Here is a 26,846-nt window from a genome sequence, read left to right as displayed (position 1 = left end):
GGCAGCTCTGACTGGTGTGGCTTGTTGGGTTGGTCGTTGTCTAGCAAGCTGAAGGGTCACTGGTTCGGTTCCCCGAACCGAACTTGTGGCACAAGTCTGGGTTGTGGGCTAGGTACCCAGTTAGGGGCGCGCGAGATGCAGCCGGTCACACATATTTCTCTCCCTTTTTCTTTCTCCCTTCCCCACTTTCTAAAAAAGAAAAAAGGCGGGGAAGCAAGTGAGAGGAGGACATCTGTGGTTCCTTCACTCAGCTTCTTGGGCCTCTCACAGAGCTGCGTTATTCTTCAGGATGTGAGTCTAGAGGTCAAAGATTCCCCATCCCCAAACCCCAACATACCATAGAAGACGGCTGCTAAAATATACTTAGTTTATCTAGAGCCGTGGGAAAGAAATAGTAATCTGGCACTTCTTGCCTTCTTAACTCATTATAAACGTTACTGATTTTAGTTTTGTTTACCTCCAAAGGGAAGTAAACATGGAAGTAAAATGGAAGCTCCATGAGGGCAGGGACTTTTGTATGCCTCTTTAACACCACATTCTCAGCTCCATAAACACTGACGAAAAGAGGAATTGACGGAAAGAGAAACGGTGGAACCAAAGCGGGGAAGAAAAAGGACGGAGAGAACAACCGGAAGAACGAACATGGGTGAGAAAAGAAGCAAAACCCAGCCCCGCTTCCCCAGGGCTGCCCACGTCTCCCGGGTGAACTACGACTCCCAGCAGGCCCCAGGGCAGGACTAGGAGGCTCAAGCAAGACCAGGCCCCAGCCCGCTAGGCTCCCGGCGTGCCTCGCGAGCTCATTTGCTGCCGCAGCGCCCGCCGGAACTTGTGGTCCGACTCGCGGGCGGGGGGGTGGGGCTGAGCTGGGAGGGGGGCTGGGGGCGGGCACAGGCCCCTCCCCCGTCACTTCCTGCCGGGCTGCGGGCGCTGGAGCAGCTCTCAGCGTTTGTGCCCGCGGCGGCGGTGTCTGGTTCACCTACCCCTTCCTCTGACCCCCGGCCGGGCGGCGCCCGCCTCTTTCGCGGCCACTCCGCCTCTTCCCTCCGGCCGTTCCTTCCTTCTTTCCTTCTTCCTCCCTTCCTTCTCCTCCTCGCCGCCGCCGCCCAGGACCGCCGGTCAGAAGACGAGCTCGGGGCAGCAGCCAGGTGAGGCGGCCGGGCCGGGCCTGACGGAACCCGCGCGGCGGGCGCCGCGGCCGCGGGGAGGTGGGCGGTGAGTGGGGGACTAGGCCTCGGCGGGACGCGCACCCGGTCTCCTTCAGCCGGCCTTCTCTCCGCCCGCGGGGCCTCCCCGGAGGAGGCGGGTTCTCCCGCGCCTCCCGTGTCGGGGCGCCAGGCGGCCTGGACCCTAGTCGCTTCCAGTCCCTCCGCCCCTGGTTGGGGCCAGAAACAGGTGCCACGCCGCCTTTTCTCATTCCTGCTCGCGCGCGGGGATGCCGAAGCTGTTCCCGTGGCGGGGGCAGAGAGTCTCCGCTTCAAGTTCTTGAGATCCGCAGCACCTAAATGTCCCCTGCCGTGTCTGTAGCACTGTAGTTAGGTGTACTGTCCAGGTGTCCGACGCGGGTACAAATCCCAGCTGTGCCTCTTTGGGCAAGTCACTTAAACTCTTTGTGTCTTGTTTGGGAAAAACGGGCTAATGCCGTGCCTGCCTCTTAAGGCTGTTAAGGTTCAGTGAATTGGGGCGTGTAAAGCGCTTATCAAAGTGCCAGACCCACAGCGTGTCCCATTAAACCGTCTGCATAATTTATTCGCGTGATATTAAGCTATAACTTAGTGGGTAGAGTGGACAGAAGTTGACCTACCTCTCCGTTGGGTTCCCTAAGCGGCCGAAATGTTCAGCGTTCCCACTTCCAGATCCGGTTTATTGTTTTGGGTGGTTAATATCTGAAAGGGGTGTACGTTTAATTGGGACACTGTAAGTAGGCAGTCTGGAAAAGATGCTGTTATTTCCATCTCTGCGGAGCCAACCGCAAGATTTTCACCAGCTCCCTCTTTTTCCTGCCGTCATCCAGCTTCTTGTTGTCAGTCCATTCCTGGGAAAGTTATTGGCAGAAGCTTTGCTTGCGTTCAGCAAACCTTTTTGGAGCGCTTGCTGTTTGTCGGGCTCTGGAGGGGGGGGGGCGGGTGTACGAAGCTGGAAAATGTCTGTCCTTTCTTGCGCTACATCTCTAACTTCTAACTTTTTTTTTTCTTCACTGCAGCTGTGCTTTTATTCCCTCCTCCTTGTTGGCCGACTTTCCTTTTAAGCCTTTGCCCCACCTCCGTGTCGCAGTATTGCTTATGTGGAAGTTTTCTTATGTTCCGGTGAAGATGTGTGCTTCAGTCTGTTCTGCCCCTGTTCTCTAGCTGTGGGGACGTTTTTAAGGTCGCTCTTCCCTTCTTGCAGCTTTAGTTGTTTAGAGGGTGATGGATGGTGGAAAGAGAGTTAAACTAGACTTTTTTAGTTGATTTGGGGCTTTCAGGAATCGGTGTGCTTACCCAGTGTAAACTACATTGCTGCTTGTTGAAGTAAAAACTAAAAATACAGTTGGATTGTTGAGGGAGCAGTTTCAGTCATCCTGGTGACAGGTGGGATTTATAAAGCAGCAACTTTAGGGATACTGCGTTTCTTTTAATTCTGTACTTAGTTGTTTGGTGTATGCTTCATTAGGAAAATGCAACTCATGGAGGTTCAGATTTACAAAAGATCGAGAAGTATGTGTTCTGTTGAATGAGTCTCCTGTACTTGGTTTACTTTAGGTAAATTTTCTTAAACTGTTTTGCTATACAGCCATCTCAATAACACACACAATGCAAAGTGGCCTCCCTGTTTTTGACATTTAGTTAGAATTTTCTAACACACGATCTTGCCATCATTTCTAGTTTAAAATCTTTGTTTGGATGACTCTTTAAAAACATCCAAGCAAACAACTATACAAGCAACAGAAGACATAATAAAAAACTGCAATGTTTTGGAAATGATGTTTTAATATTATAGTAGGTAACCTAATTAAAAAAAAACTTTATTGTGGAAATCATGCAAAAGCTGAGTAGTATAGAGAATTGCCATGTGTTGGTCACTCAGCTTTGACTTACAGCCAGAGTCAATCTTGTTTCATGTAGTACCTCTCCCCCAGACTGGGTTATTTTGAAACAAATCCTAAATATACAGTTTTACCAGATTGCCCCTGACTTTGCCACCACATTTACTTTTTATATTAAAATCACAGTTCTCATTTTGTTTGTTGGGTTTCTCATCCTTATACATGATTACTATACAGCAGGAAAAAATGTGCAGCCAAATTAGCTCTTGATTCAGTGCTTACCCCCTTCAAAGTCATATCCAAAAATACTCTCTCCTTTGTGTATAGAGGCGACAGTTCTTAAGCTATTAGTATAATTATAATTGGAAAGCATTCAGAAGTACAGAGATCCCTAATCCTGTTTTGGTGGGGAGACCTATCTGTTAAACCACTTTTAACGAAGAATAACTGTCAGAGTTAAACAGCAGTTAATATTCGTAATAACTTTCAATGTTTCTGTATAGTTCTCATGTAAATATGCTGCTATCACCTTAGGTTAAGAATTAAGCAAAGGATCCCTGATCAGCGTGGCTCAGTTGGTTGAGTGTTGTGTGTAAAGAGAAAGGTCGCTGGTTCTACTCCTGGTCAGAGCACGTGCCTGGGTTGCTGGCCAGGTTCTTGGTTGGGGGCATTTGAGAGGCAACCAATCGATGTCTCTTCCTCTCTGTCTTTTTCTCCTCCCTACCCTCTCTCTAAAAATAAAATCTTTTCTTAAAAATAATTAAGCAAAGGATATATTAGATTTCAAAACTCCTGTAGAATTATTTACCTAAGACCCCCACCTCCCCATCTGCTGTATTCACAAACAGATATTACTAAGTGTGAATTTATAACATAGATGTTCATGTTTTTCTCTCCCAGAATGGAAGTTGACAGGAATATTGTAATTATTACTTATTTTTCACATTTCTGGTCATGAACAGTTTCCAGCCTTTAGACCCGTCACGTTGTTATTTCTTTTTTTTAAATCTTTTTTTAAAATTTTAATTTATCTTTAGAGGGGGAAGGAAAGGCGAGAGGGAGAGAAATATCAATGTATGGTTGCCTCTTGTGCATCCCCTGCTGGGAACTACTGGGAACTGGCCTGCAACCCAGGCATGTGCCCTGACTCGGAATCGAACCGCAAATCCTCTGGTTCGCAGGCCCGTGCTCAGTCCACTGAGCTGCACCAGCCAGGGCTGTCATGTTGTTATTTCAGTTGTGTAGGTTTATTTTGTGCTTGATCAGGTACAGTGAAAATGTATGGTATGTTTCGGTTACTACAACCTAGGAGATGGGGAAGGTTATCCATATGTCTTAAAATTGACTAAGGAAAAGAAAACCAATTTGGTTGTCTAAGAAAGGACAGAAAATGTATTTTATTTTACAAAATGCTTAGTGCCAGCCCTGGCTGGTGTGGCCTAGTGGATTGAGTGCTGGCCTGCGAACCAGAAGGTCACTAGTTTGATTCCCTGCCACGGTACATGCCTTGGTTTTAGGCCAGGTCCCCAGTTGGGGGTGTGTCAGGGGCAACTGATTGATGTATCTCTTGCACATTGATGTTTCTCTCCATCTCTTTCTCTCTCTCTTCCCCTCTCTCTAAAAATAAGTAAGTAAAATCTTTTATTAAAAAGAGGTGGTGCTGAAATGGGGACAACTATAATTGAACAATAAAATAAATAAATAAAAATGCTTAATGCTTCCCAGTAGGCTTCAAGTAAAACCTTTATGGTTTTGGAATTGTAACCCTAAATACTGTACAGTTTGTTCAGGCTAAATTGTTCTCTTTTAAAATTCATCCAGAAAATTCATCCATACAGGTTACCTTAAGTTTAGAAATGAGCGTGACTCATAGAATTCCCTCCCCTCCTCCAATTCTGAAGTCCAGTTGTCAACATTATTCTGGGTGTAATCATTAAACATGGGACTGTCCTGTGCTGCTTCATCCAGAGTCTCTCCCCCATAAAACAATGAAGAAGTATTTAACGTAGGAGGCACAGAGCGGGACTCAGCTTGCAGGTCATCTTCCTGTGATGCTCTTTTACAGAGTGGAATGAGAGTGAAATTTACCTGTATAAAGGTGAAACGTTCATGAAAAAGGTATTTTTTGGTGGGATGTCATGGGACATCATTTTTATTTTTATTTATTGATTTTCGAGAGAGAGGAGAAAGGAGAGAAACATTGATTTGTTGTTTCACTTATTATTTGTGCATTCATTTGTTGGTTTTTGTATGTGCCCTGACTGAGAATTGAACCTACAACCTTGGTATATTGGGTTGGTGCTCTACAACTGAGATACTTGGCCAGGGCTGGGTCCTTGTTTTTGTGAACTTCCAAACTGGGTCATCTTATTTGTTGTCCAACTTAGTGACACAGAATTGCGTAATTAGGGAAAATGTAAACTTTTCCCCTCAAATGAGAACTTTTAGCATTGCTTTCTTTCTCTCAGAATGGGATTTTGAAGCCTTCAGCAGTTTTTAGAGACTTCAAGGACCTTTTTTTTAAAGATTTTATTTTATTTGTTTTTAGAGAGAGGGGAAGGAAGGGAGAAAGAGAGAAACATCAATGTGTGGTTGCTTATCACACACCCTCCACTGGGACCTGGCCGGCAACCCAGGCATGTGCCCTGACTGGGAATCGAACTAGCAACCCTTTGGTTCACAGCCCGTTCTCAATCCACTGAGCTACACCAGCCATGGCAAGGACATTTTGTTTTTTACTACATTTATGACAGGTTGTTTTAAATTAACTTCTGGTAATGGAGACCTTTGGGGTTAATATGCTTCTGGTGTAATTTCCTACTTGAGCTCTTCCTTAAATAAAACTTTATCAAAATCAAGACTATAGCATTTATGCTAGTCCCAAAATATAATTTACAAGGTAGAGACTGAACTACGAGAAGACATGGTTGCTTTGGTTATTTTTACCAAATGTTATATTATAAAAATTTTCAAATGTATGTATAACAAAATGTAAAGGATTTTAATATCACCTCTGTATTTTATCACCTACACTCTGCCATTAACATTTTACTACACATGCTTTTCATGCCTATTCCATCTGTTCGTCTCTTTAATTTTTTTATTTTTAATATTTTATTTATTTATCTTTAGAGGGGAAGGGAAGGAGAGAAATATCAATGTATGGTTGCCTCTCATGAGTCCCCTGCTGGGGACTGGCCTGCAACCCAGGCATGTGCCCTGACTGGGAATCGAACCGCGAACTTTTGGTTCGCAGGCCCGTGCTCAGTCCACTGAGCTACACCAGCCAGGGCTCATCTCTTTTATTTTTTGATATGTTTCAAAGTAAATTGCAACATTGGGTCATTAAATACTTGTGCATGCATATCTAACACAGTTAATTTGAAATTGAGACAGCTCTATAAGGTATTCCCAAATCTTTAAAAGCTTTGTTGATATTTTTTATTTTGCTTTGACTCCAGGACTCTTTGCTTTTTAAAGGAAATTGTTTAATAAATTTTTGCACCAAGGTGTGCTTACTGATAAATCAAGTATTACCAAGCTTGAACAATGTTGACTAAGTCCTGTGTTCTCACCTACTAAGGAGAAACTGGTGTTAGAATATATAGCTGTGGCGGCGATTTTAAATGCCACCTGATGATGTTTTGCCCACAAATTAATACTCTGAAGTAAAAAAATTTACCAGAGAAAATTGTTATTTTAAAAATAGTAAATTTGTGAACTTACTGCTAATAAGATATTTTAAAATATTTACGTTCCTGTGGTAGTGAATAAGGTTGATATATAATAAAAGTGATTTATATCACCAGAAGAGTGGAGGTAGAAGCAAATTCTCTGCAGACTTAATTATGTTTTCTGGAATTACACACTTTCATTGATTTGTTAAAGGAGTGTATTCAGGGTGCTCCCTCAAAATACACTCACTGAAAGCAAAAGCAGGAATATTACACATTCTAAATATTACATATGTCGCTTATCTGATTCTCTTTAATCTAGAATCTGATTTGGGAGAGAAGTGTGATGATTTTGTGAGTTTGTAACAGTAGTAGAAGCAAAATAGATCATTTTATTATAACGTGATACAGAGGTCATAACTGTCCTAAAGGCTTCTGTTTTGTTTTGTTGTTTTGGTCATGTCTACAGGACTACAAAAATCTAAGAAAATCTCTTTAAGTGCCCTGGTGTCTTTTCCCTAAATCAGATTGTCTCAGATGTAGCTTTGGAACTGGTTGCTCAGTGAGTAGGTTGATTTTAGTCAGCATGTTCTCTCTTCCCATTTAAAGTACTTTTTAAACAAATGGTGTGTAGTTATAAGTTTATATTTATAGATGTTTATGTGACTGAGCACAGGATTAGTGAATTTGCTGGATAATAATATTTGCTGCTATTTATTGAGCTCTTTCTTACCATGTGCCAGGTTAGGATTACTGGGTGAGGGTTATTTGATGCAGGAAAAGAATCTGAAAGGTCAGATTGAATCTAACTAATAATATAAAAGCTGCTCTTCATTGAGCTTTCCTTTCTGTCAGGAGTTTAAGGAGACACTGTATGTTGTATTTTTAATAGAATTTATTGGGATGACATTGGTTAATAAAGTTACATAGGTTATAATATTGTGTTTCTGATACTTGCAAACGTTGTTGCAAAGGAAGGGTCGTGATTGCTGAGGACACCGAGGTATGTCTGGGAGGCCAAGTAACTGGAGTGGGGCCATAAGCTCTTTCCATTGAACCACAGTCGCCAAATAGGCCCAGGTGCTTTTTGTTTAGGATAATTTATCCCCCCCTCTCCCACCCACTGCAGCTAGGATGGATTTTATTCACTAGGACTTTAGGCCAGTTTTAGGGGTGGGGGGAGAGTCTGGTTTGGTAATACTCAGTTTTTAAAATCCATTTGTCATTTCCTTGAAATACTTTGGAGATTTACAGTTTATTTTTGTTCGTTGAGCTAGATTGCTGCAGTCAAATGAAAGTAGAACTTTTAAGTAGATTCACAGCTTTGGGGGAATACTTAGAAGTAAATGGGGAGAAGGATATTTTAGTAACTTCTGTGTTGAAGCAGGCTCTCCCCTAAATTATTGCTATAATCCTTCATGAGGTTTGTTTAACATGATTTATTAACTATACACCAGGTTGTTGCTAAGAAAATTAGTTTCTTTAGAATTATGATACTCTGCTCAATTAAAAGGGAGTTAATTGAGCTTCTAGGTTAATTTTAGGGTTAGGTGGTTGGGGCCCTTTGCTTCTCAGCCATCGCTAATACCCATTTCCTGGCTAATGGTATTAGGAATATTTAGTGTAATATTCTGTTTGGTGTTGAACTGCCTCCTGAATAACTTCTTTTTTAATTTCTTTGAATCAGTGGTCTTCTGGATAAGAAGCCTCTGTGCTTGTACCCCCAGGCAGTACTTGTCTCTTATGGCCAGCCCTTGAAGGCTGCTAGATCAATGAAATTAAATCTGCCTTTGGATTTTGGGTTTTAGTGAGATGGTGTATGAGTTTCCATTCTGTGGTTAACCATAACTGAGGCAGCTGTGTAGTCCGTAATGAGATACATGTTCTCATTAATTATGAAAAGGTGTTGGAAATGTCTTTTCTGGGGTTGAAGTAAGCAGATAATGCTTCTTAAATTGGTACTATATTGGCTCCCATCAGACATGAGCTTTATGATCTCATTTTGTCTAGATTTTGTCTGATTCTCTCACATTTATCCTTTTTGAAGTTCATGCTTTCTATAGGTTAAAATTAACTGAGGCATGAATTTTCTACTCTTGCAGATTCTATCTTGATACAAATAGGCCCGTTGTCTGCTGATGCCATTGTGATTTTGTTCAAAATACTAGGCAGTCCTTTCCTATGTCAGAAAGAAGATAATTTATATTTAATGATAAGTCTGATTATGTTCTTTGTTGCACAATTTAACCAACCTGCTTATTAAGGCTCTATGACCCTTTACCTAGATGACAGACAAATATAGTTAGGTAAATAAGTTTCCTTCTGGTTTGTAGAGGAGTGAACCTTTATAATCTGGAACAGTTAGAGTGAGACTACTTCTAGGTAATTTTCCTGTTTGATGAGAATGTATCGATTTAAGCACCAAACATAAAAAAGAATAAAGTAAAAAAAATTATTTGGGGGGTAATGAGGTTCTTTTTAAGTTTGCTACATTTCTTCTTTCTTAAATAGTATTTTTGAATGTGATTTATTAATACCATTTTATATTATCAATTACTGTATATCCTAAGAAAGTGATGTTTAAAAGTTAACTTTGGTATATGGCCTGTCATAGTTTACAAGTATTTTACTTACATTACCGTCAATTCACTCAAGAACCATATGGTTAATTGTTTTATTAATCATGAAATTGGTGGTGATACCCCAATTAATACATTAGAAGGTTGAGGTCCACAGGAGTAGTAACTTGGTCAGGGTTATTCACCTGAGCGCCAGAGCTGGGACCCAAACTCAAATCCCCAGTCAACAGCCTTGGACACCCACCCAAACAGGAGCTCTTTTATGATCTCTTGTGTCTTCTGTAGTGAGAAGTGACATGTATTACAGATGATTTGTTACTGCTAATTAAAATGCCACTGTGAATTATTTATTTACATTTGTATTGGTTCAAGGTTATTTCTCTACAGATGGGAAGTCCATGGGGACAGAGATTGCATCTTATTTGTGTGCTCCTCTCTCCCCAGTGTCTAGAACGGTGCCTGCAAACAGTAGCTGTTCAATAATTATTTATTGAAGGGATAGGGCAATGAATTTAATCCACTCTCTTGGATTAAAGTATGCTTTCTTGAGTGGGAAAGAAAGCAAATTGGGCTTAATCACAGTCTGTCTTCTCTGCTGCAGTTTGGAGGAGGTGTTTTATATATATATATATATACACACACACACATACATACATACACACATATATATATATGTAATGATCATGATGGCTTTGTATTATCATTTGAAAATGGTTGGAGGATTTCAAAAATGTTTATTTAAGGAAGTGTAAATGTGTATATGAATCTCAGCTGTCACTCGTGCAAAGATTTTTGAAATCCAAATGTTTGCAGACCGATAACTTCTCCCCACTCCTCTTTTTCACTTTGCTTTGAGTTGTTGGTGCTTGTTTCTTACCATTTTCATTATGTCCAGCTTTAGCAATCATTTGTTTCCAATCTAATTTTGTTTTGGGTTGTAAACCTAGATACCCAAAATGTACCATAATTGTTCAGCATAGATGGGTTGGAATTGAGGAAAGTCCCATTGGTAAAAGGCATGGGCTCTGTTAGGTGGGTGGTCTAGACATTGGTGTGGGCTGCTCGGAGGCCTTTTTCGGTTTCCACTCATGCTAGTCTTTTGAATGGGTCAGATTATGGAACAAAGGTTTCTAGATTGGAAAATTGTTAGTATTGTACACTGTTTACAAAAAGAGCTTGAGCTGGTAAAATACTGTAAAGCAAATGAGGGCACCTGACTTTATTTCTAAATTCATTTGGACAGTGAACAGCTGCTTTTTATTGTTTATTAAGTCATAGTGGCAGTGAAAAATTGGAATGAGCACAATTATGTTGTAAAAATACAAAACGAATCCCAAGGTGAGGAATTAATTCTGTTTGCTGCTGACTACTACCATTTAAGAAGGGGAGAACCTCAAGCAGACCTGAGAGTTTGAGAATTAAACTCTCGTATCACTTGAAATCCATTTCTAAAGAAGGCTTGTGATTTGAATTTACTAGAGGTAATGTGCTTTTTTGTATTTTGCAATTTGATGTTAAGAATATATATGTGCAAAATGCCTTTTTGTAAAATTCCTGTGTAATTGTATTTGCATCGGCAAGCACGTGGTAAGGACATTTATAAATAAAATATTGAGCCAGTAGTTAAAAGTTTAAAAATCAGGTTTGTGTGATTAGTCAGTAGATGATGTCCAGTTCCTTTTAAAAAAATAGACCGTAGGCTCACAGCTCTGTCATCAGAAGTAACTGAGAAGGAAGTTTCTGCTGCCTCTTCTGTCGATGTCTCTGCAGTTGTGCCCTTTGTAGGCTCTCCAGGTGCTGCTTCGAGCCATCCCATCATGTTTTCAGAAGGTTCTCTGCTTGTAAATTTTAGGTTTCCCCCAAACTTTAACAATATATATCTTCATTTTCAGAAAAAGATCTTCTCTAGTAAATTATTATTTCTTATTTTCCAGGAGTTTTCTAACCACATAGCCACTCAGATCTGAACCAAAACAGCATTGTTCCCGGAGCACCTCTTTTTAAGGTACACATAATTTGGCTCTATAATTTCAGGCCTGTTGGTAATCCATAATATTTTTAAATTCTTCAGTGACTAGTATGGAAAATGACTTTTACTTCTGGCTGTAATATTAGAGAAACAGAAGAAATTTTATGTAGTTCGAATTTCTTTTTACTCTTGAGGTTTAATTAGAAAGTAATTAAGTTCAGGGAAAATTGTTGGCAAGAATGTAAAACCCTCTGGCCAGCAGTGCCATATACTTTGAGTGTAGAGATGTGAAAATTGACCATTGAAGTTGTTATTAATGTCACTCAGTCACTAAGCGTCATGGTTATAGAAACTTCTGTAGTTTTTCTTTGATTTCTCAGATCGTTTACATTAAACTTGGTCTTCAAACCTGTAGACCTAATTCAGTGCCGAGTACTGTTGTGAGATGGGTTAGGAATCAAGGGCCATTTCCCACTGGCTGCTTGTGATTTAGATCAGAAAAGCTTTGTGAGGGTGCTCCTAAGTTTTACAGTCCCTTTTCGCACTTTCCCTCTAAGAGCTGAGAGAACATTATCATATCAAATCTCTGAGGTGGTAATTAGTAGACAAGTTAACCCAGCTTTCTTTGGAAGGAGGAAATTGAAGCATTAAGGAAATTAGACAAGTTGTACAAAGCCCAGTGAATGGATTTACACTCATCACTTTGAATTTGTATAATGCTTTTCTTTTGAAGGAACTGAATAACTTACCAAGCCTTAGGATTCTTTGAGGGGCTTAGCTCTGATTGGTAGGACTGAAGCTTTGTCAGACATCCTGTTATAAAATGATTTGGAGAAACTGAGGCCCTGGGCAGTGGATTGCCAAGAGCTGGGTATATAATTGCTTTCTGATTTGGGAGTATAACTGAAAGCCACAACTCAGAAGCTTGGTCTGATTTAACATTGTTGGTTGCTACTTAGCAGTGAGGCTGGTTTCTTAGAAACTGGGTCTTGGCATTGGTTGTTTTGCATGAAGACGCTAGTAAATGCAGTCATGTTGCTAGGTAGATGGCACATGGTTACAGAGTACAGTTTTTCTTTTTTGAAAGGAAAAGGCAGTTAACTGTTATGTTGAACCAAACCCCTTGTTTAAGAATATGTCACAAGGTACTACTCTTAAAGATTTCTACCATATTATAAATAGATACTTATTTTGGTTGGTTTAAAACATTTTTCTATGTTTTTATAAGTTTAGATCTTAAAAACACTTCCAAGTTTACAAAAATAATGTGCTTGAGTTTAGTTATTTTTAAGAATTTCTCCAGGGAAGGAAAGAGGGGAGCTTGATAAGATTTCAAAGCTAGAAATTAAAGTTGCAGCTTGTTAGGCTGAGGAGGTAATTTTTTCCACTTCAGTGCATGATATGGTGCGGTGGTTTTTCTAGGATAAACGATTAATAATGAATTTTCTTTTAGGGAGTGGTTCTTTAAATGGACCACCCAGTGGTTACGTTTGTGTGGAAAGAAAACCCTCCCTTGCCTAGCTGGCATCGGAGCAGCCGTGAGACAGGGCCACATTCAGTCCCTTACACTGGATGCAAAGGTCTTGAACAGCCTGGGTTGTTTCCAGGCGTTATTTTTGGGGGATTTTATTGTCTTGCAAGGGATTGTGTCTCCTTAGGGCTACTTTTCCTAGGTCTTTCTCTTGAGCCCCGAGTACATAATTCCCCCCCCTCTGTTTTAAGTAGTTTGGTCATATTTCTTTTAAAGAACCATTTAGTGTTGTGATTTGACATGTGGACCTACAATTGGACATTATTTACTTGATATTGACATTGTCTTTTTGGAAATGATTATGTATATTAATAGTGATGGCCATGTTTCTATACTCGTGGGTGTCCTGTCTACAGGTGTTTGGATAATTATTGGAGTCAGTAAATTGCTGTTTCCAGAGTACAGGGGATGGCAGGTACTGGTGAGGGGTGAAGTTGGGAAGTGAGCTGACTTGCGCAAAACGTACAACCACATTGCAACTACAAAGATGTGTCAGAAAAGTGTCTTGAAAGTAACTGTTGGTTGTAAAGATATTTTAGGTGTATCTCAAGGCTATTGTAGGAAAAGTGGTATATTCCTTAATGTTTTTGGTGGTGTTGACAAAGTTTCTCTGAGAATGGAGCATCTCAAAAATTAGATGAGTGGATTTATATTATTATTTATATTTATATTATTCTATTCATTGTTTAAAGATCTCTTCTGTATTTTTGAGGAAAAGTTTAACAGATTAACTCCGCTGTATTACTGGAGAATGTGTAATTTGACATAAGGGTTCATAGGTAGTAGATGCTTAGTAAATTTTTGTTGAACATTGAATGAATATATCCTAAAATTGCTATTGATACCTTTAGTATCTTATGGCAAGGAACTGGAGTATTCCTATGTCCTCATGCTACATAAGATTTAGTAAACGTCTTTGGGGAGATATTTAGTGAAATGTTTGTGGTTGTCTTAAAATCTTGGCTAGAATTGGGAGGACTTCTTTCTTTTTTTAAACATATCTTGTTTGGAGACAACAGTTACTACAATGGTAGATGACATATTGAGCGCAAAAAAAGTATAGCTACTTCATTTATAAATCATGAGTTAATCCAGTAAAAAAACCCCAGACATTAACAAATGATGTTTTTCCATAATTTTTGAAGCACTTACGTCATACTGCAGTGATTTGACAATCTGTTAGTTGAGAGTGAATAAGACTGCACATTATTGTGGATATTTCTGCTAACTATTAGCAGTGGATATTTCTGCCTCGTTGTGTGTTAAACACATCATTCAGACTGTATTCAGTATGGCTCTTGGTGAGTCACTGCTTAGTGAAGAACATGCACATTGTGCCTGGTCACTTTGTAGCACACCATGTATAATTTAAAAAAATGCTTTTGTAGGGTTGGTGTGCCCATATTCCTCCTCCCCACAACCCATTACAAAGTGCTTGGCACGTGTGACATGGAGGCTGCCAGCCGAGGTGAGATTCTGTATTTATGAGGTTGCTTTGGTCACCAAGCCAAAGTTGGAGTGCAAGGGCTTGGAATAGGAGTCTTTTCAAAAGAGGAACCCATAATGCGGTTTTATCACTGTTCTTTGTGTTACAGTGCTGATACATGCCTCATAAATTTCAGATTTGAGAATAAGATGAATGTGTTTTCCTGAATTGGTGTCTAAAGCTCTTCAAACAGGAAAAAAACCGAGGACCTCATCTGTGCTGGGGGCAGGGGAGCAGTAGCACGGCAGAGGCTGACCAGCCAGAGGTGCTTCCAGCGCAGGGAAAACTGGGAAGTCTTTGTGTTTCAAACTTGACAGCCTCGTTTTATTGTGTGTAAAACACTGTTCTTCTATAAGGAGACTCCAGCAAAATATTTTAATCTCTCTTGAATCCTTAATTTATCTGGTGGAAACAATCCTTAAAGATAGGTTAAAAGGAAAAAGACAACTTTTCATCGAAGGGTTTAATCTTCAGGACTGAGTACTGTTGAGCAACAACAGGTTCTAAATTTATACTGAAGTAATACACCCCAAATTCCATGACTCCTCTGAAGGCTGCTGTGAACTGTATAAACAGCAGTAGTCAAACTGCATTTGTTCTCTGAGTTATGTGGGTGAACAATATTTCCCCCCGTTTATAACTATGATGGCTTCTCTTTGGGAGAGGAGCATCTGTTTGGGTAAAACATTAGCATCTGGTTTTTTAGAGCCTTTGAGGTGAAAAGGGGGTTTTCTTTTTCTGTTTAAGAATATATGCCCTGGCTGGTGTAGCTCAGTGGATTGAGCACGGGCTGCGAACCAAAGGGCCGCCGGTTCGATTCCCGGTCGGAGCACATGTCTGGGTTGCAGGCCAGGTCCCCCCGTGGGGGCCACGTGGGAGGCAACCACACATTGAGGTTTCTCTCCCTTTCTCCCTCCCTTCCTCTCTCTCTCTCTAAGAATAAATAAATAAATATTTAAAAAATATATAAGCTGCTTGTTATATTAGTATGATTTTATTTTGTGAGTGAGTGTGTGTGCACTTGAAACAGCATCCTTGACCCCCCTACCCGCTAGATACTGGTAGGTCCCCTGGACCCCTAGTTGTGACAACCAAATAATATTTCCAGACATTGTCACATGCCTTTGGGGAACAAAATTACCCCTTCTTTAGAATGACTGCTTTACATTCTCTTTTCAGGCCTAAAGACACGTAGGAGTGTTAAATTAGCAAATGACTAAACATTTATTAGCAGATGAATACTGTTTTGGGGGTTTTAGTATTGGTCATGTTGTAGGAATTAAAAATTTGTGAAGTATACAGCCTTATTAAGAGGGCTTAAATTTTTTTTATTTGCAGTTCTGAACTACTTGTTTCAACCAATTGTTATAAAGACATAACATCTCCAGGTGAACTTGAGGTTAACATTTTTGGGACAGTTATTTAAAAGCCTGTTTGTTCCCTTTCTCAACTTCTAGAAAACCTATGTATTTTTGTCTGTGATGGAAATTCTGGCAGTGGGCCTGCTATAGACAGCATTAGCCAAAAAAGATCCCTTTGGGCCCTTCCCTTTCTAAACTTAGTTCATTCATTCAGTCTCAGACTCTCAGAGCCGCCCAGAGCAGAGTCAAGTTGCTCCTTCTGGGGTATGGGTAGACCCTTACTTGCTTTGGCTACTTTTTGACCTGTGACCTGTGGTTGGTGTCCTGAAGTTGTGAGTATGCTATAAATGACTTTGGGGGGAGGGTAGAAATGCCCTCAAGACAGAGTTTATTTTTATTTTTTATTTTTTAAAAGATTTTATTTATTTATCTTTAGAGGGGCAGGGAAGGAGAGAGGGAGAGAAACATTAATGTATGGTCGCCTCTTGTGTGCCCCCTGCTGGGAACTGGCCCGCAACCCAGGCATGTGTTCTGACCAGGAATCGAACTGCAGTCCTCTGGTTCGCAGGCCCGTGCTCAATCCACTGAGCTACACCAGCCAGGGCAAGACAGAGTTTAGAAAGACAGGGAGAGGGGGAAGAGCAAGAGAGAAATATTTGTATTTTGGCAGCTGAAGGAAATAAAGACAATAAAGCAAGGCCACATCTGGCTTCAGAGGTGTCCAGCCTGCAGCTCAGGATGGCTATGAATGCAGCCCAACACAAAATCGTGAATTATTGCATTATGAGATTTAAAACATTATGAGATTTTTTTGTGATTTATATGTTGTGAATATATTCAATGTGCGGCTCAAGACAACTCTTATTCCACTGTGGCTCCGAGATGCCAAAATGTTTGACACCCCTACCCTAAATGGTTTGGGGCTTGTTTCCGACACAGGCTGCTTGTCTGCTAAGACCATCTTCTAGATCTTCACTGAGGCTGTTACTTTGGTCTGAGTCCAAAAGGAAACAAGGAACGACTGCAATGCCGGGCAGTTTTTTGAAGAGGGTAGTGTTTATGCTTCTGTGATCCAAAGTCATATTTCATCTGAAGTTTTGAGTTTGGTTTTGGTTTTGGTTTGGTTTGGTTGAGTTTTGCAGCCTTTTGCCCTAAGCAAGAGAGAATGTGCCAGGACTCTTCAAGTAACTTAATTATTCTGGTCATTCGTCTCTTTCTAGAGGTCCAGCTTTCACTGAAAATCATTTTGAGACTTAAAAAGTGAAGTGACGAACAGTTGCTCTGTAATAAAACTTCATTTGCTGGTTTCTGCTTTGGTTGGCTTTTTCTGTGCTTTGTTGCTACTAGTTACTTTGGAGTACTTTTGCCTTTAGTATTTTCAGCTTTTTGATGGACATTCATGAAAATGAGCAAAACTATCCTTGTTTTTGACTTGTGGAGAAATCAACATTTATTAGAAAGAATGAAGGCCTTTGGGGCTTACAAGTTGCAGTAAAACGTTCTTCTCTGTTTCTCTAGGCTCTACCCCCACCAGCCACAGCAGTGATATTGCCAATCTGAAGTCTGTTCCTTTCTTCCCCTTCTCCATTTTTGTTTTTAGTGATCTAAGTACTGTAGAGTGTTCTTTGCTGTTTAGGCGATTTCTCAGGATCAAGCATTGATATGGGTCCCACAGTTTTTGGTTGGGGTCTGTCTGTAGTTAAATGAGACCATCTCAAAACAAACCTTTAGGAAAACAAATGGATCTTTTATCATTATACAAAGAAACAGCAAAATTGAGAAATACTTTTCTCTTCAGTCAACTTAAAGGAAAGCTCCAAAGGTGCCAGTCTGAGCACTTGAATGAGGCCCTTCAATGGAAGCAGTGTTTACATTCACCCACTAATGGTGTTGTAACCAGGTTTGCTTTCAGCTTCTTAGGATTTTGAGGCCAGAAACCTTTATCATATTCCACATACTATGGAAAAATCTCTCCATGTTTTAAAGTTGTGTTTTTGAATATAAGCTGCAATTTGTAATTTTTAATATTTGCCAGTAAATATTATTATACCCTACTGATTTCCTTCCTTCCTTCCTTCCTTCCTTCCTTCCTTCCTTCCTTCCTTTTTAGAGGGGAAGAAAGGGAGAGAGAAATATTGATGTGTGAGAGATATATCCATCAGTTGCCTCTCAAATGCCCCCAACTGGGCACCTGGCCTGCAACCCAGGCATGTATGTGCCCTGACTGGGACTTGAACCAGTGACCTTGAAGTTTGCCGGTTGCTTCTCACTCCACTGAGCACACCAGCAAGGGCCTGATTTTCTTCATAAAATGAACATACAGAGCATGTGGGTATTGTGAGTAATTTAAAGACACTTGAGAAAATCACAAGGCCAGGAACCTTCTTGTTGTATACCAAGGAGAAACATTTATAATGCATCAACATAGCTACATGCTAACTGGGGCTGTTTTTCATTCTTGAGAAGGTGACACCAATTTTGACTAAATATTGGCAATTACATATCTCCTCTATAATTTACCTTTTTATTTTTTTTCCTTACAACTTTTAGGTAGAACTTTAGACTTCATAGCACTGAATTAACCTGCACTGAAAGCTGTTTACCTGCAGTTATTCACTTTTGTTGAAAGTGACCATGTCTCAAGTTCAAGTGCAAGTTCAGAACCCATCTGCTGCCCTCTCAGGGAGCCAAATACTGAACAAGAACCAGTCTCTTCTCTCACAGCCTTTGATGAGTATTCCTTCTACTACTAGCTCTCTACCCTCTGAAAATGCAGGTAGACCTATTCAAAACTCTGCTTTACCCTCTGCATCTATTACATCCACCAGTGCAGCTGCAGGTAAGCGTATGAATCCAAGTGTCTTCTGTGTCAAATGTGTTCTCAGCCTGTTTTTTGATCTGATAAGTAGATTGCAGATGTAGGGAGCTCTCAGATTTACCTTCAGGAAGCAGAAGAAAATATTACTGCCCAAGCTTCTTTATCCCAGATGTAAAACACTTGTTTGTGTATTGGGTTGATGAAGGCCTCGTTTGACAGATCATTTCAAAGTGTAAAAGAAAAAAAGAATTGAAAACTAAACTATAAAGCCTAGTCTGTTATAAAGTGGCTGCTGGCAGGAAGAATTGAATAGAAAATTCCACTTTGGATAGTCATTGTTGTATGGGAAATTTTGCTTTTAAAGTGATTTCCCAGAATTGACGAAGAACTTTTGTTAAGTGTAAGCCTCCTTTTTGTGTGTTTGTAAGATTTTATCCCAAGCAAGGGGGCAGTCAGCTTTACTGGCAAGCAGAAGAGTGCATTGGCATTTGTTAATGTTTATTTTGAATAAGTTTAAGTTGAAGAGATTCCTGGGATAGTTCAGAAATCATAGTAAGGACCAATTAGAGATTGAACAAAGAAGCAGAGATTTTTTTTTAAAGGAAATAAGCATTCAAATCTCATTAGAAAACTAAAAATGAACTAATTGTGCTTATTGATTAGGAAAGACTTGAAATACTTCAGAAAAAACCCTAAAAACAGTATTTTCTCTCCCACCTCCCTAAGTGGCAAGTCCAGTTCAATGGAGTGTCCAGTGGGTGTCTCCAGGCCAGAGTCACCTCGTAACAAATGCCTTTCAATCCCTTATACCTGGCAGCTTCCTTTGCATTTTATTCTCTCATTTCCTTTACTTTGTAAACCTATTCTTAGAGTGTTAGCTTGCCCCACTCTGGGCTGCAGGGTTCTAGGCTTCTTTGGGCCAGCTTGCCAGATAGCCTACAGTATTCTTGACTTGTCATAGTCCCTAGAGATTTGATTTTCTCCACATTTGCCGTTTGAGACAGTCTTAAAAGGCAATGGCACCAACTATTTCAGTCCTCTGGGGTTTATTGCTTTTATTTCTAATATGTCTTATAGTTACGTCCTGTTGACTTTGTAAAACTCCTGCCCACCAAGGCCATTTTATATTTTCCTTTTATGATTTTCAGAAATAGGTAAGGTCTGAGGATGGCAGCCTCTGGAGGTCAGACTAGGGACACCCAGTGATGAGAAGTTCAGTGCGTGGAAATCGACATTCATTGTTTGAGAGATGGTGTCGGCATGTTGTGTTTTGTGAAATAACGAAGAGACTACAGCTGACAGCTGTTGTGGTATCTGTTCAAAAGACCTTGTTATTACCTTGGTTGGTTGTTATAGCAGGGCTTTATCTGATTTTAGGGCTTGCTTGCCTGCCATGGTTTAGTTATTCCCGTGACTTCTATTCTCTCTCTTTGAAGACACCCTCTCCTAGGTGTCCTGGCCTTAACTGGTTCAGAAAAGATCCCAGCTGTCTTCAGGGACGTACCCCAGTGTGTGCATCACTGCTGCTCTGAATCCTTAGACCTTCAGTTTGCTTTCCCTCTTTTTTCGTATCCATAGGAGAGCAGCAGTCTGGATACTTGACTTCAATACTCTTACGTTATTTTTCAGTTCCTTCTAGCATGGCACACCCCAAAGAGAAAACCCCAATGTGTCTTGTGAATGAGTTAGCCCGTTTCAACAAGATTCAGCCTGAGTATAAGCTTTTGCGTGAGCAAGGTCCGGCTCACTGTAAGGTAAATATTGTCATACTGCTTGTGCATTTATAAACCACCAGGAATGTTTTCTGTCTTTTTTTATACTGTTGTAAGTGGTGCTGTGATTCAGAATATGTATTTCAGACTGCTGAGGTTATTTTAAAGAGATGTAAAAGTATAGAATTTTGGCAAGTTATTTTCTTTTTTATCCTTATAGAATGGGTTAAATAAAAGATATACTTCTGTTTAGGATGTTTGACTTTTAAAGCTCCATTTAGTGTATGGTAGTTTAGGATTCTGAATAAAGACAGTTCTCAAGCACCTGTGAATGAATTCCTATGAGTTTGCCAGGCCCCGGGCCCTCCTGGCTGCAGCCTCCCTTTAGATCCTTTCCTGCTTGTTTGCACGTGTACCTTAGACTGGGCAAGGAGGGGTGAACCGGAAGTTTTGCCATTTGTTAGTTACCAGGTAAAGGTTTGAAGATGAGAGGTAGAAATCAGCCTCAAAATGAATTATTTTAGATGGTCTCTGGTGTCAGTTTTCCTCATCATTCCCCTTAGAAATTGAAAGACTGATTATAATTTGAATGTTTATTACTATTTGTTTATCAGGAATTCAGTCCTTTAAGCTTGTTTGGTATTCATGCTAATGCAGATCTTGGAACTTAAATGTTTGCATATCTGGCTTTATCTTTTGCTGCTGTAGTATGAGAGGATGTAGTTTGAGAAGTTACAGTATGAGAGGTAAGGAATTTGGCCTCCTGTTTCTGATCCTAGCCCTGTAGTAACATATATAATTAAGGGTGAGTTATCCATCTATGCCTCATTTTTCTTGACATGCAAACCTCAAGCCTTAAATGATACCAAGTTTCTGTTTTCATATGACTAGAAGTAACACCAATCGTTGTCATAAATAGGGCAGTTAGGTAAATGGCCTTTGAGGACAGATCTGGGTTTGAACCCTAGCTTCTTACTAGCTATGTGACCTTGAGCAAGTTACAGGTTTTTTTTGAACCTGCCTCCTCATCTGTAAAATGGGGATAATAATACCTACCAAATAGGCCTCGTGTGAAAACTAAATGAGAGAATATATGTCAAAGTGTAGAACACAATGCTCGGTGTTTAGTACATGCTTGAGAAATGGTAGCTATTACCATCAACCAATATGCATTTCAGAAAAAACATTTTCCACTCACTTGAAGCTAGTTTAACATTATTCTAAAGCATAATTTGAAATTTTTTTTTTTTTTTTACTTTCAGCAGGCAATTACTCATTTTTTATCATTATTCTGTTTCTTCTACAGGATTTTTTTTTGCAGACCTTAACTTTGGGATTCCCTTTATAAACTGTTCTGGTATTTTTAAAATATGTACTTTCTCTTTTCAACTTCAGTACTTTAGGTAATTTGGCAGTGTGTTTAACCTGTAGCTGCGTTTTCTTAAAACCTACAAATTATTCAAAGTGCACAAGTTATCCCCTCCCAGATGACTATTAGACTATTTAAAAAGTCGGAGGTCTGATGCACTCTTAATTCTGTCAAAACCGAGGTTCTCACTTGTTACCAGTCATCCACACAGAGGCAACAGAGTGAAACAGCCGCCGCGTGAATGAGGTCCTGGAGAAAGGCAAGACTTAATGGAACTAACTCTTAATTTTGTTTTTTTAGCATTTTCCCCTCAGTGTCTTTCATGAAAGGACCACGAACATGACCCAGGGCTTGCACAGCATTGCAGGCCTCTTCTGAGACTCTGCAGGCCAGCCAGGGGTCTGTGTTCATGCTATTGGTGCTTAAAATGACTAACCTTCTGACCTGCAGCATCAATATAGGGGACCCCTCATGTTCTGGGGGGGCTGGGTGAAGGAATCTTTCATTTTTCCCCCTTTAGTAGAAGCTGTGCACTGAGGGAATCCTGAAGTTAAGACCTACAAGAAAAATCAGCTGTGAAGGCAAGTTGCCCCCATCCCGTTAGGCACTGCACTGAAGTGACCTAGACCTACTGAAATCAGCATTTCTCATGTACATTGTTTTAAATGAAATAAAGTGATATTCAGTGATAAAATCGGGAAAATAAAAGCTCCAAATAGGGGGCGTCAACCTTTGGAGTGCATCAGGATCATTTTGGGAGATTATTAAAATTAGACATGCTCAGTTGTCCCTCATGTTATTTATTTGAAGTCTCTGTCCTTGTTTATTTTACCTAGTTGTTACTCAAATGCGCACCAAAGTTGATGAATCACAGTGCTCTGATGGGCGATTGTTTTCTGACAGTATTACTTCAATACTAATAGCATTAATATAACTTAATTTTGAGAGTGGAATGGAGTTACCTTTATACTTAAAGGGGAAAAGAGGCTTGCCATTTGTTGAGAACAAAATTAGCTGTTTTGGGTGCTTCCTTAGAATTGCATTAAAAAACGTTTTTTTTAGCTCTTTGCTTGCTGTAGATCTGATTTTCTTTTCAAGTGGAGGCAGTGTCTGAATAGTGCAGTCTTAAGAAAGTGAAAGGCAACATTTTACAACCTGGCTGACATTCCCAAATTGGTTCAAGTTTTTGTCCTACTGGGGTTGTGTTTTCAGAAAGGAGTCCACAAACACATTACAACATTAAAACAAGTATTGTCTTAACTTGTATGAGATGTTGTGTGTCCAAATCAAGTTTGCTAAATTTCCTCCATGAGAAGTAATTGGAAGACAATTATTTGGATGGCTTCCAAATGTGTCTAATGTTTTAATAAGAAAACATTTTAAAACCTGTGTACTTATTCCCATCCTTCAAACGTAGTTTTTTCATGGAGTATTATCCATTGCTAGTTTTATATATATCCATATCTACATAGATACAGATCTCTCTCTCTCTCTCTCTCTCTTTTTGTCTTTGTAAAAGCAAAGAAGGTGGTGATAGGATAATTACCAACATAATGGCCAGGCTTTTTAAACCATGATCATAAAAAATGTTCAAGGTCCGAGTGACATATTACAGTCAACATCAGGTTTCATGAATTGAGAGCTCACACTTTTCATTTGTAGGTGTTTACAGTACAGCTAACACTTGGAGATCAGCACTGGGAAGCTGAAGGAAGTAGTATTAAAAAAGCCCAACACACAGCTGCTGCCAAAGCCTTGGAAGGAACAAAATTTCCTAGACCCATAGTCCGCCCTTTTCGTAGCGAAGGAAGGAATCCAGGTATTATGCGTGGGCCAAGACAGGTTCCTTTCAAAAGTGTGTCGAGAGGTACCCATTTAGTATGTATGTGAATTCTTTCTAACTAACTTGTTGGTTTCGAAAGCACAGATTCCACACTACCAGTGGCAAATGCTTATCCTGACTCTAAAGCAGTGGTTCCCAATCTATGGTGCCTTGATTTCTGACAATCTGGAGAGGCAGTCGTGGACGGTGGGGGGTGTCACCACATGATTTCTAAGATTTCAGAAAAGCTTAGTGACAATACATGTTCTCCCTTACTGGGGTGCACAGAGTGCCAAGAATGCAGGTTTAGCTAGAATCACTTCACCTCAGTGTGCTGAGAGCGATTCTAACACGTTGGTCAGAAATTCTAATCGTCAGTTAACGTGGTTCCTATTTTTGAAAAGAGTGGGAAAATAAGTACAAATCAGTAGATAATATCTCTTCCGACAAGAGAGCCAAGCGAGAAGAAGACTAGTAAAGAAGAGTATCTGCTGGGAAGTTGGGAACCACTGTCCCTGTGGCCGTGGGAGGAGTGGTGTTTTGGCCGTCACCCCTCCAGTGCCTGAAGTCACCCCAGGGAGGCCTTGATCACACCTTTCTCATTGCTTTTGATTTGCTCGTGGTATTCCGTCTTTAAATTCATTCTCTACTGCAGATAAATTTGATGCGTCCGAACTGCTCTTCAATGATTCAGATTATATTTAAATGTAAATATATGAATTATATAAAAATACAATCTTGATGTTAGGTAGAGAAGAGTTGGTTATTCATGTGACCCTCTAATTTTGCAAACCCAAAGGTATTCTTAAACATTTGATTTATGCACTAAATTTAGTTAGACCAGTGATAGTACGGAATCGAGTCATTTTTACTGTCCTGTATCTAATGTCCCACAGAGGCATTTTAAAGCGGATTTGTGTGCTCATTTAAATTGAACTTTGCCATTGCTAGTGTTGTTCTGTGTTTGATACGAAAGTGTTGCTTTTGAATGTGGTTGTACACTGACACTAATCTTTCCAGGTTGGTTTTCTTTTTAAAGGTTTATGAATTGGATGAACTTAGAAAAAATTGGAAAATGAGTAGTGTATGTTCTCTAAAGCTTATAATTCTGGGATAATCCAAGATATACTGGTCCTATTGTATGTAAAAACAACAAATTTTTTCTAACAAGTATTACTACATGATTGATTAAATCCTAGTATAAATAGTGAGAATAGAAGTATCTGAATATTTTGTGGGTCTCATCTGACTTCTTCAAATAGAATTTACTTGCCTCCTCCTCCTCTGATTCTACACCTGCCTTTATTACATCTCCGGTTGCATTGTAGCTCTTTGAGTGCATTTTGTGTTCTTTGAGCTCCTCTGGGACAAGAATTGTCCCCCAAGCTTATTAGCACAGTGCTTTGCACCCAGTTAGTACTTAATAAATGCATTGTTCTATGAAAAAGTATGTATAAATATACTTCTAAATGTAAGCCAATTACCCAGTAAGTCAGTACAGCCAAAGTTACACTGGTTTAAGTGTTCCCAAACAGTAAAATGACTTGGGCAGTCGCCTGGAATTTTTTAATCATAGAAGTTCATAGATATATATTGGAACTTATTTCTGGAGACTGGAATGTGCAGCTTTCACTGATAACGTATCGTGTTAAATTGCTGCTCCCTTTAATAGCCCTGTAATACATTTTGTGTAATAATATCTAGAGATCACAGCAGATTCTTGGATTTCCTCACCTGATGCCTAGCAGTACAATATTTAGACCCTTTCATGAAGTGTATCATGAATCCAGTTAGTTAAAAGCATGCTCTTTAAAAAAATTTTTTTTGACTATCATTCTCATGTCAGGAAAGGAAAAACAGTTCTTGTGTTAATTCTGTGTTGCAGACAGCATAACCCCTACCGTAGAGCTAAATGCACTGTGCATGAAACTTGGAAAAAAACCAATGTACAAACCCGTCGACCCTTACTCTCGGATGCAGTCCGCCTATAACTACAACATGAGAGGAGGTGCTTATCCCCCAAGGTATGTATGTGTTTTAAATAGAGGTGAAGATTTATCTGATCTTTTTCTTTTAATTAATTTTTGAAAGAGAGCAGGGGTAGGGGGAGAAGAGAGGAAGAGAAACATTGATTTGTTGTTCCAGTTACTGATGTAGTCATTAGTTGACTCTTGTATGTGCCCCAACTGGGGATCAAACCGGCAACCTTTGTGTATTGGGACAATGCTCTAACCAACTGAGCTTCCCGGCCAGATCTCCTGTTGTTGGAAAGGGCCTGAGCCTGTTCCTCACAAGCAGTGTGGCTTGTGCCCCCAAGTGGTCTTGTTAAAGATTGCCCTGGGAACTGCAGTGTGTAACTGAGTCATATCTGATTATGAACATGAGTCCCACGGGGGCACTGCGATTCTCAGCATTTCCTGATTTCCTGATTATTATTTACTGGGTACCTTTTGACATTTGAACTTATGTGCTTCGTAAATAGCCTTGGCACACAGGTGTAATAACAGTACCCATTGAAATCCAAAAATGCCATGTGCTAAAAACCTGCTCTCAGTCATAAGCCAGTAATGGATAGAGTGATGGTGGAAATTGGAAGTCTTTATTTCCCTACCCTACTTGGGGGTGGGGACAACCAAAGGCATTTAAAAAATATAAACTCCGAAGTTTGTAGCCCAGCCTCTGCCAGGCTGTAAGCTGTTGGGACTTGTAGAAGAAATGAGGGCCCTTTTGAAAAAACTTACGTTTAACAACTCCTAGCCTTTTGCGGAAACAACGCAAGTGTGACTCTCAGATATGAGAAAGCAGAGCAAGTTGTTTTCTGATTCTGCCAAAGCCTAATTCATTTTAGATTTTGTAAATACTGTGTGACAGTTCTAATCCAGAGTAAATTTACTCTGCATATCCGACGAGAACCTCGTTGGCCAGCAAACATTAGTACAGTTAGGACCCATGATGGAGGAAATAAATGGAATTTTGCAGAGAATGTATGGGTGACCCATCGATCTGAGGCTAATTTTCTTCCCCTCCTTTTACTTTTAGGTACTTTTACCCGTTTCCAGTACCACCCTTACTTTATCAAGTTGAACTTTCTGTGGGAGGACAGCAGTTTAACGGGAAAGGAAAGACGAGACAGGCTGCGAAACACGATGCTGCTGCGAAAGCTTTGAGGATCCTGCAGAACGAGCCCCCGCCGGAGAGGCTGGAGGTGAGGAGAGAGCGGAGTCAGAGCCCCGGCCCCGCAGGGCCGGGCGGGGCGGCCTGGAGGGCTTCACCTCCAGTTGCCTCTTCTAAGGAGGTGCATTGAAAACTTTCTGTGACTTCTGTTGTTTGATAGCTTACAAAGTTTTGTATTCTGGTAGCTTTCGTGCCTTTTTTCTCCCCTTTAAAAAATTTCTTAGCAAGAAAGATGCCTTCTTTTTCAGTCTGTGGCATAGTTTTGAGTGAACATGTTAGAAAGAATGTTAGATTGTGACTCAGTTGAATTGTGAAGAACATGCATGGAC

General features: G+C 40.2%; 1 protein-coding gene across 13 annotated transcripts in view; it reads left to right on the top strand.

Annotated features, from left to right (window-relative positions):
- The first annotated feature begins 1,050 nt into the window (after nt 1–1,050).
- The window catches only part of STAU1 (staufen double-stranded RNA binding protein 1), a 52,491-nt gene continuing 26,695 nt past the window's right edge, over nt 1,051–26,846 (top strand). For 3 of the 13 annotated variants that reach the window (XR_005068489.1, XM_037059856.1, XM_037059855.1), the window contains exons 1-7: nt 1,051–1,145; nt 11,210–11,280; nt 18,173–18,461; nt 20,070–20,194; nt 23,184–23,340; nt 25,229–25,367; nt 26,383–26,548. Coding sequence is in view for 12 of the 13 variants with exons in the window: in XM_037059856.1 (XP_036915751.1) it covers nt 18,257–18,461; nt 20,070–20,194; nt 23,184–23,340; nt 25,229–25,367; nt 26,383–26,548 (792 nt within the window). In the remaining variant the exon portion in view is untranslated. Of the gene's footprint in view, nt 1,146–5,003; nt 5,141–11,209; nt 11,281–18,172; nt 18,462–20,069; nt 20,195–22,041; nt 22,103–23,183; nt 23,341–25,228; nt 25,368–26,382; nt 26,549–26,846 lie in introns of those variants that run through there. The other 10 variants (XM_037059858.1, XM_037059857.1, XM_037059854.1 and 7 more) reach the window with 9 other exon arrangements.

Source organism: Sturnira hondurensis, unplaced genomic scaffold (assembly GCF_014824575.4).
Source record: "Sturnira hondurensis isolate 20B ecotype Veracruz unplaced genomic scaffold, ASM1482457v3 Scaffold0011378, whole genome shotgun sequence".
NCBI classification, from domain to species: domain Eukaryota; kingdom Metazoa; phylum Chordata; class Mammalia; order Chiroptera; family Phyllostomidae; genus Sturnira; species Sturnira hondurensis.
This window is presented reverse-complemented; position numbering and strand designations above follow the sequence as displayed.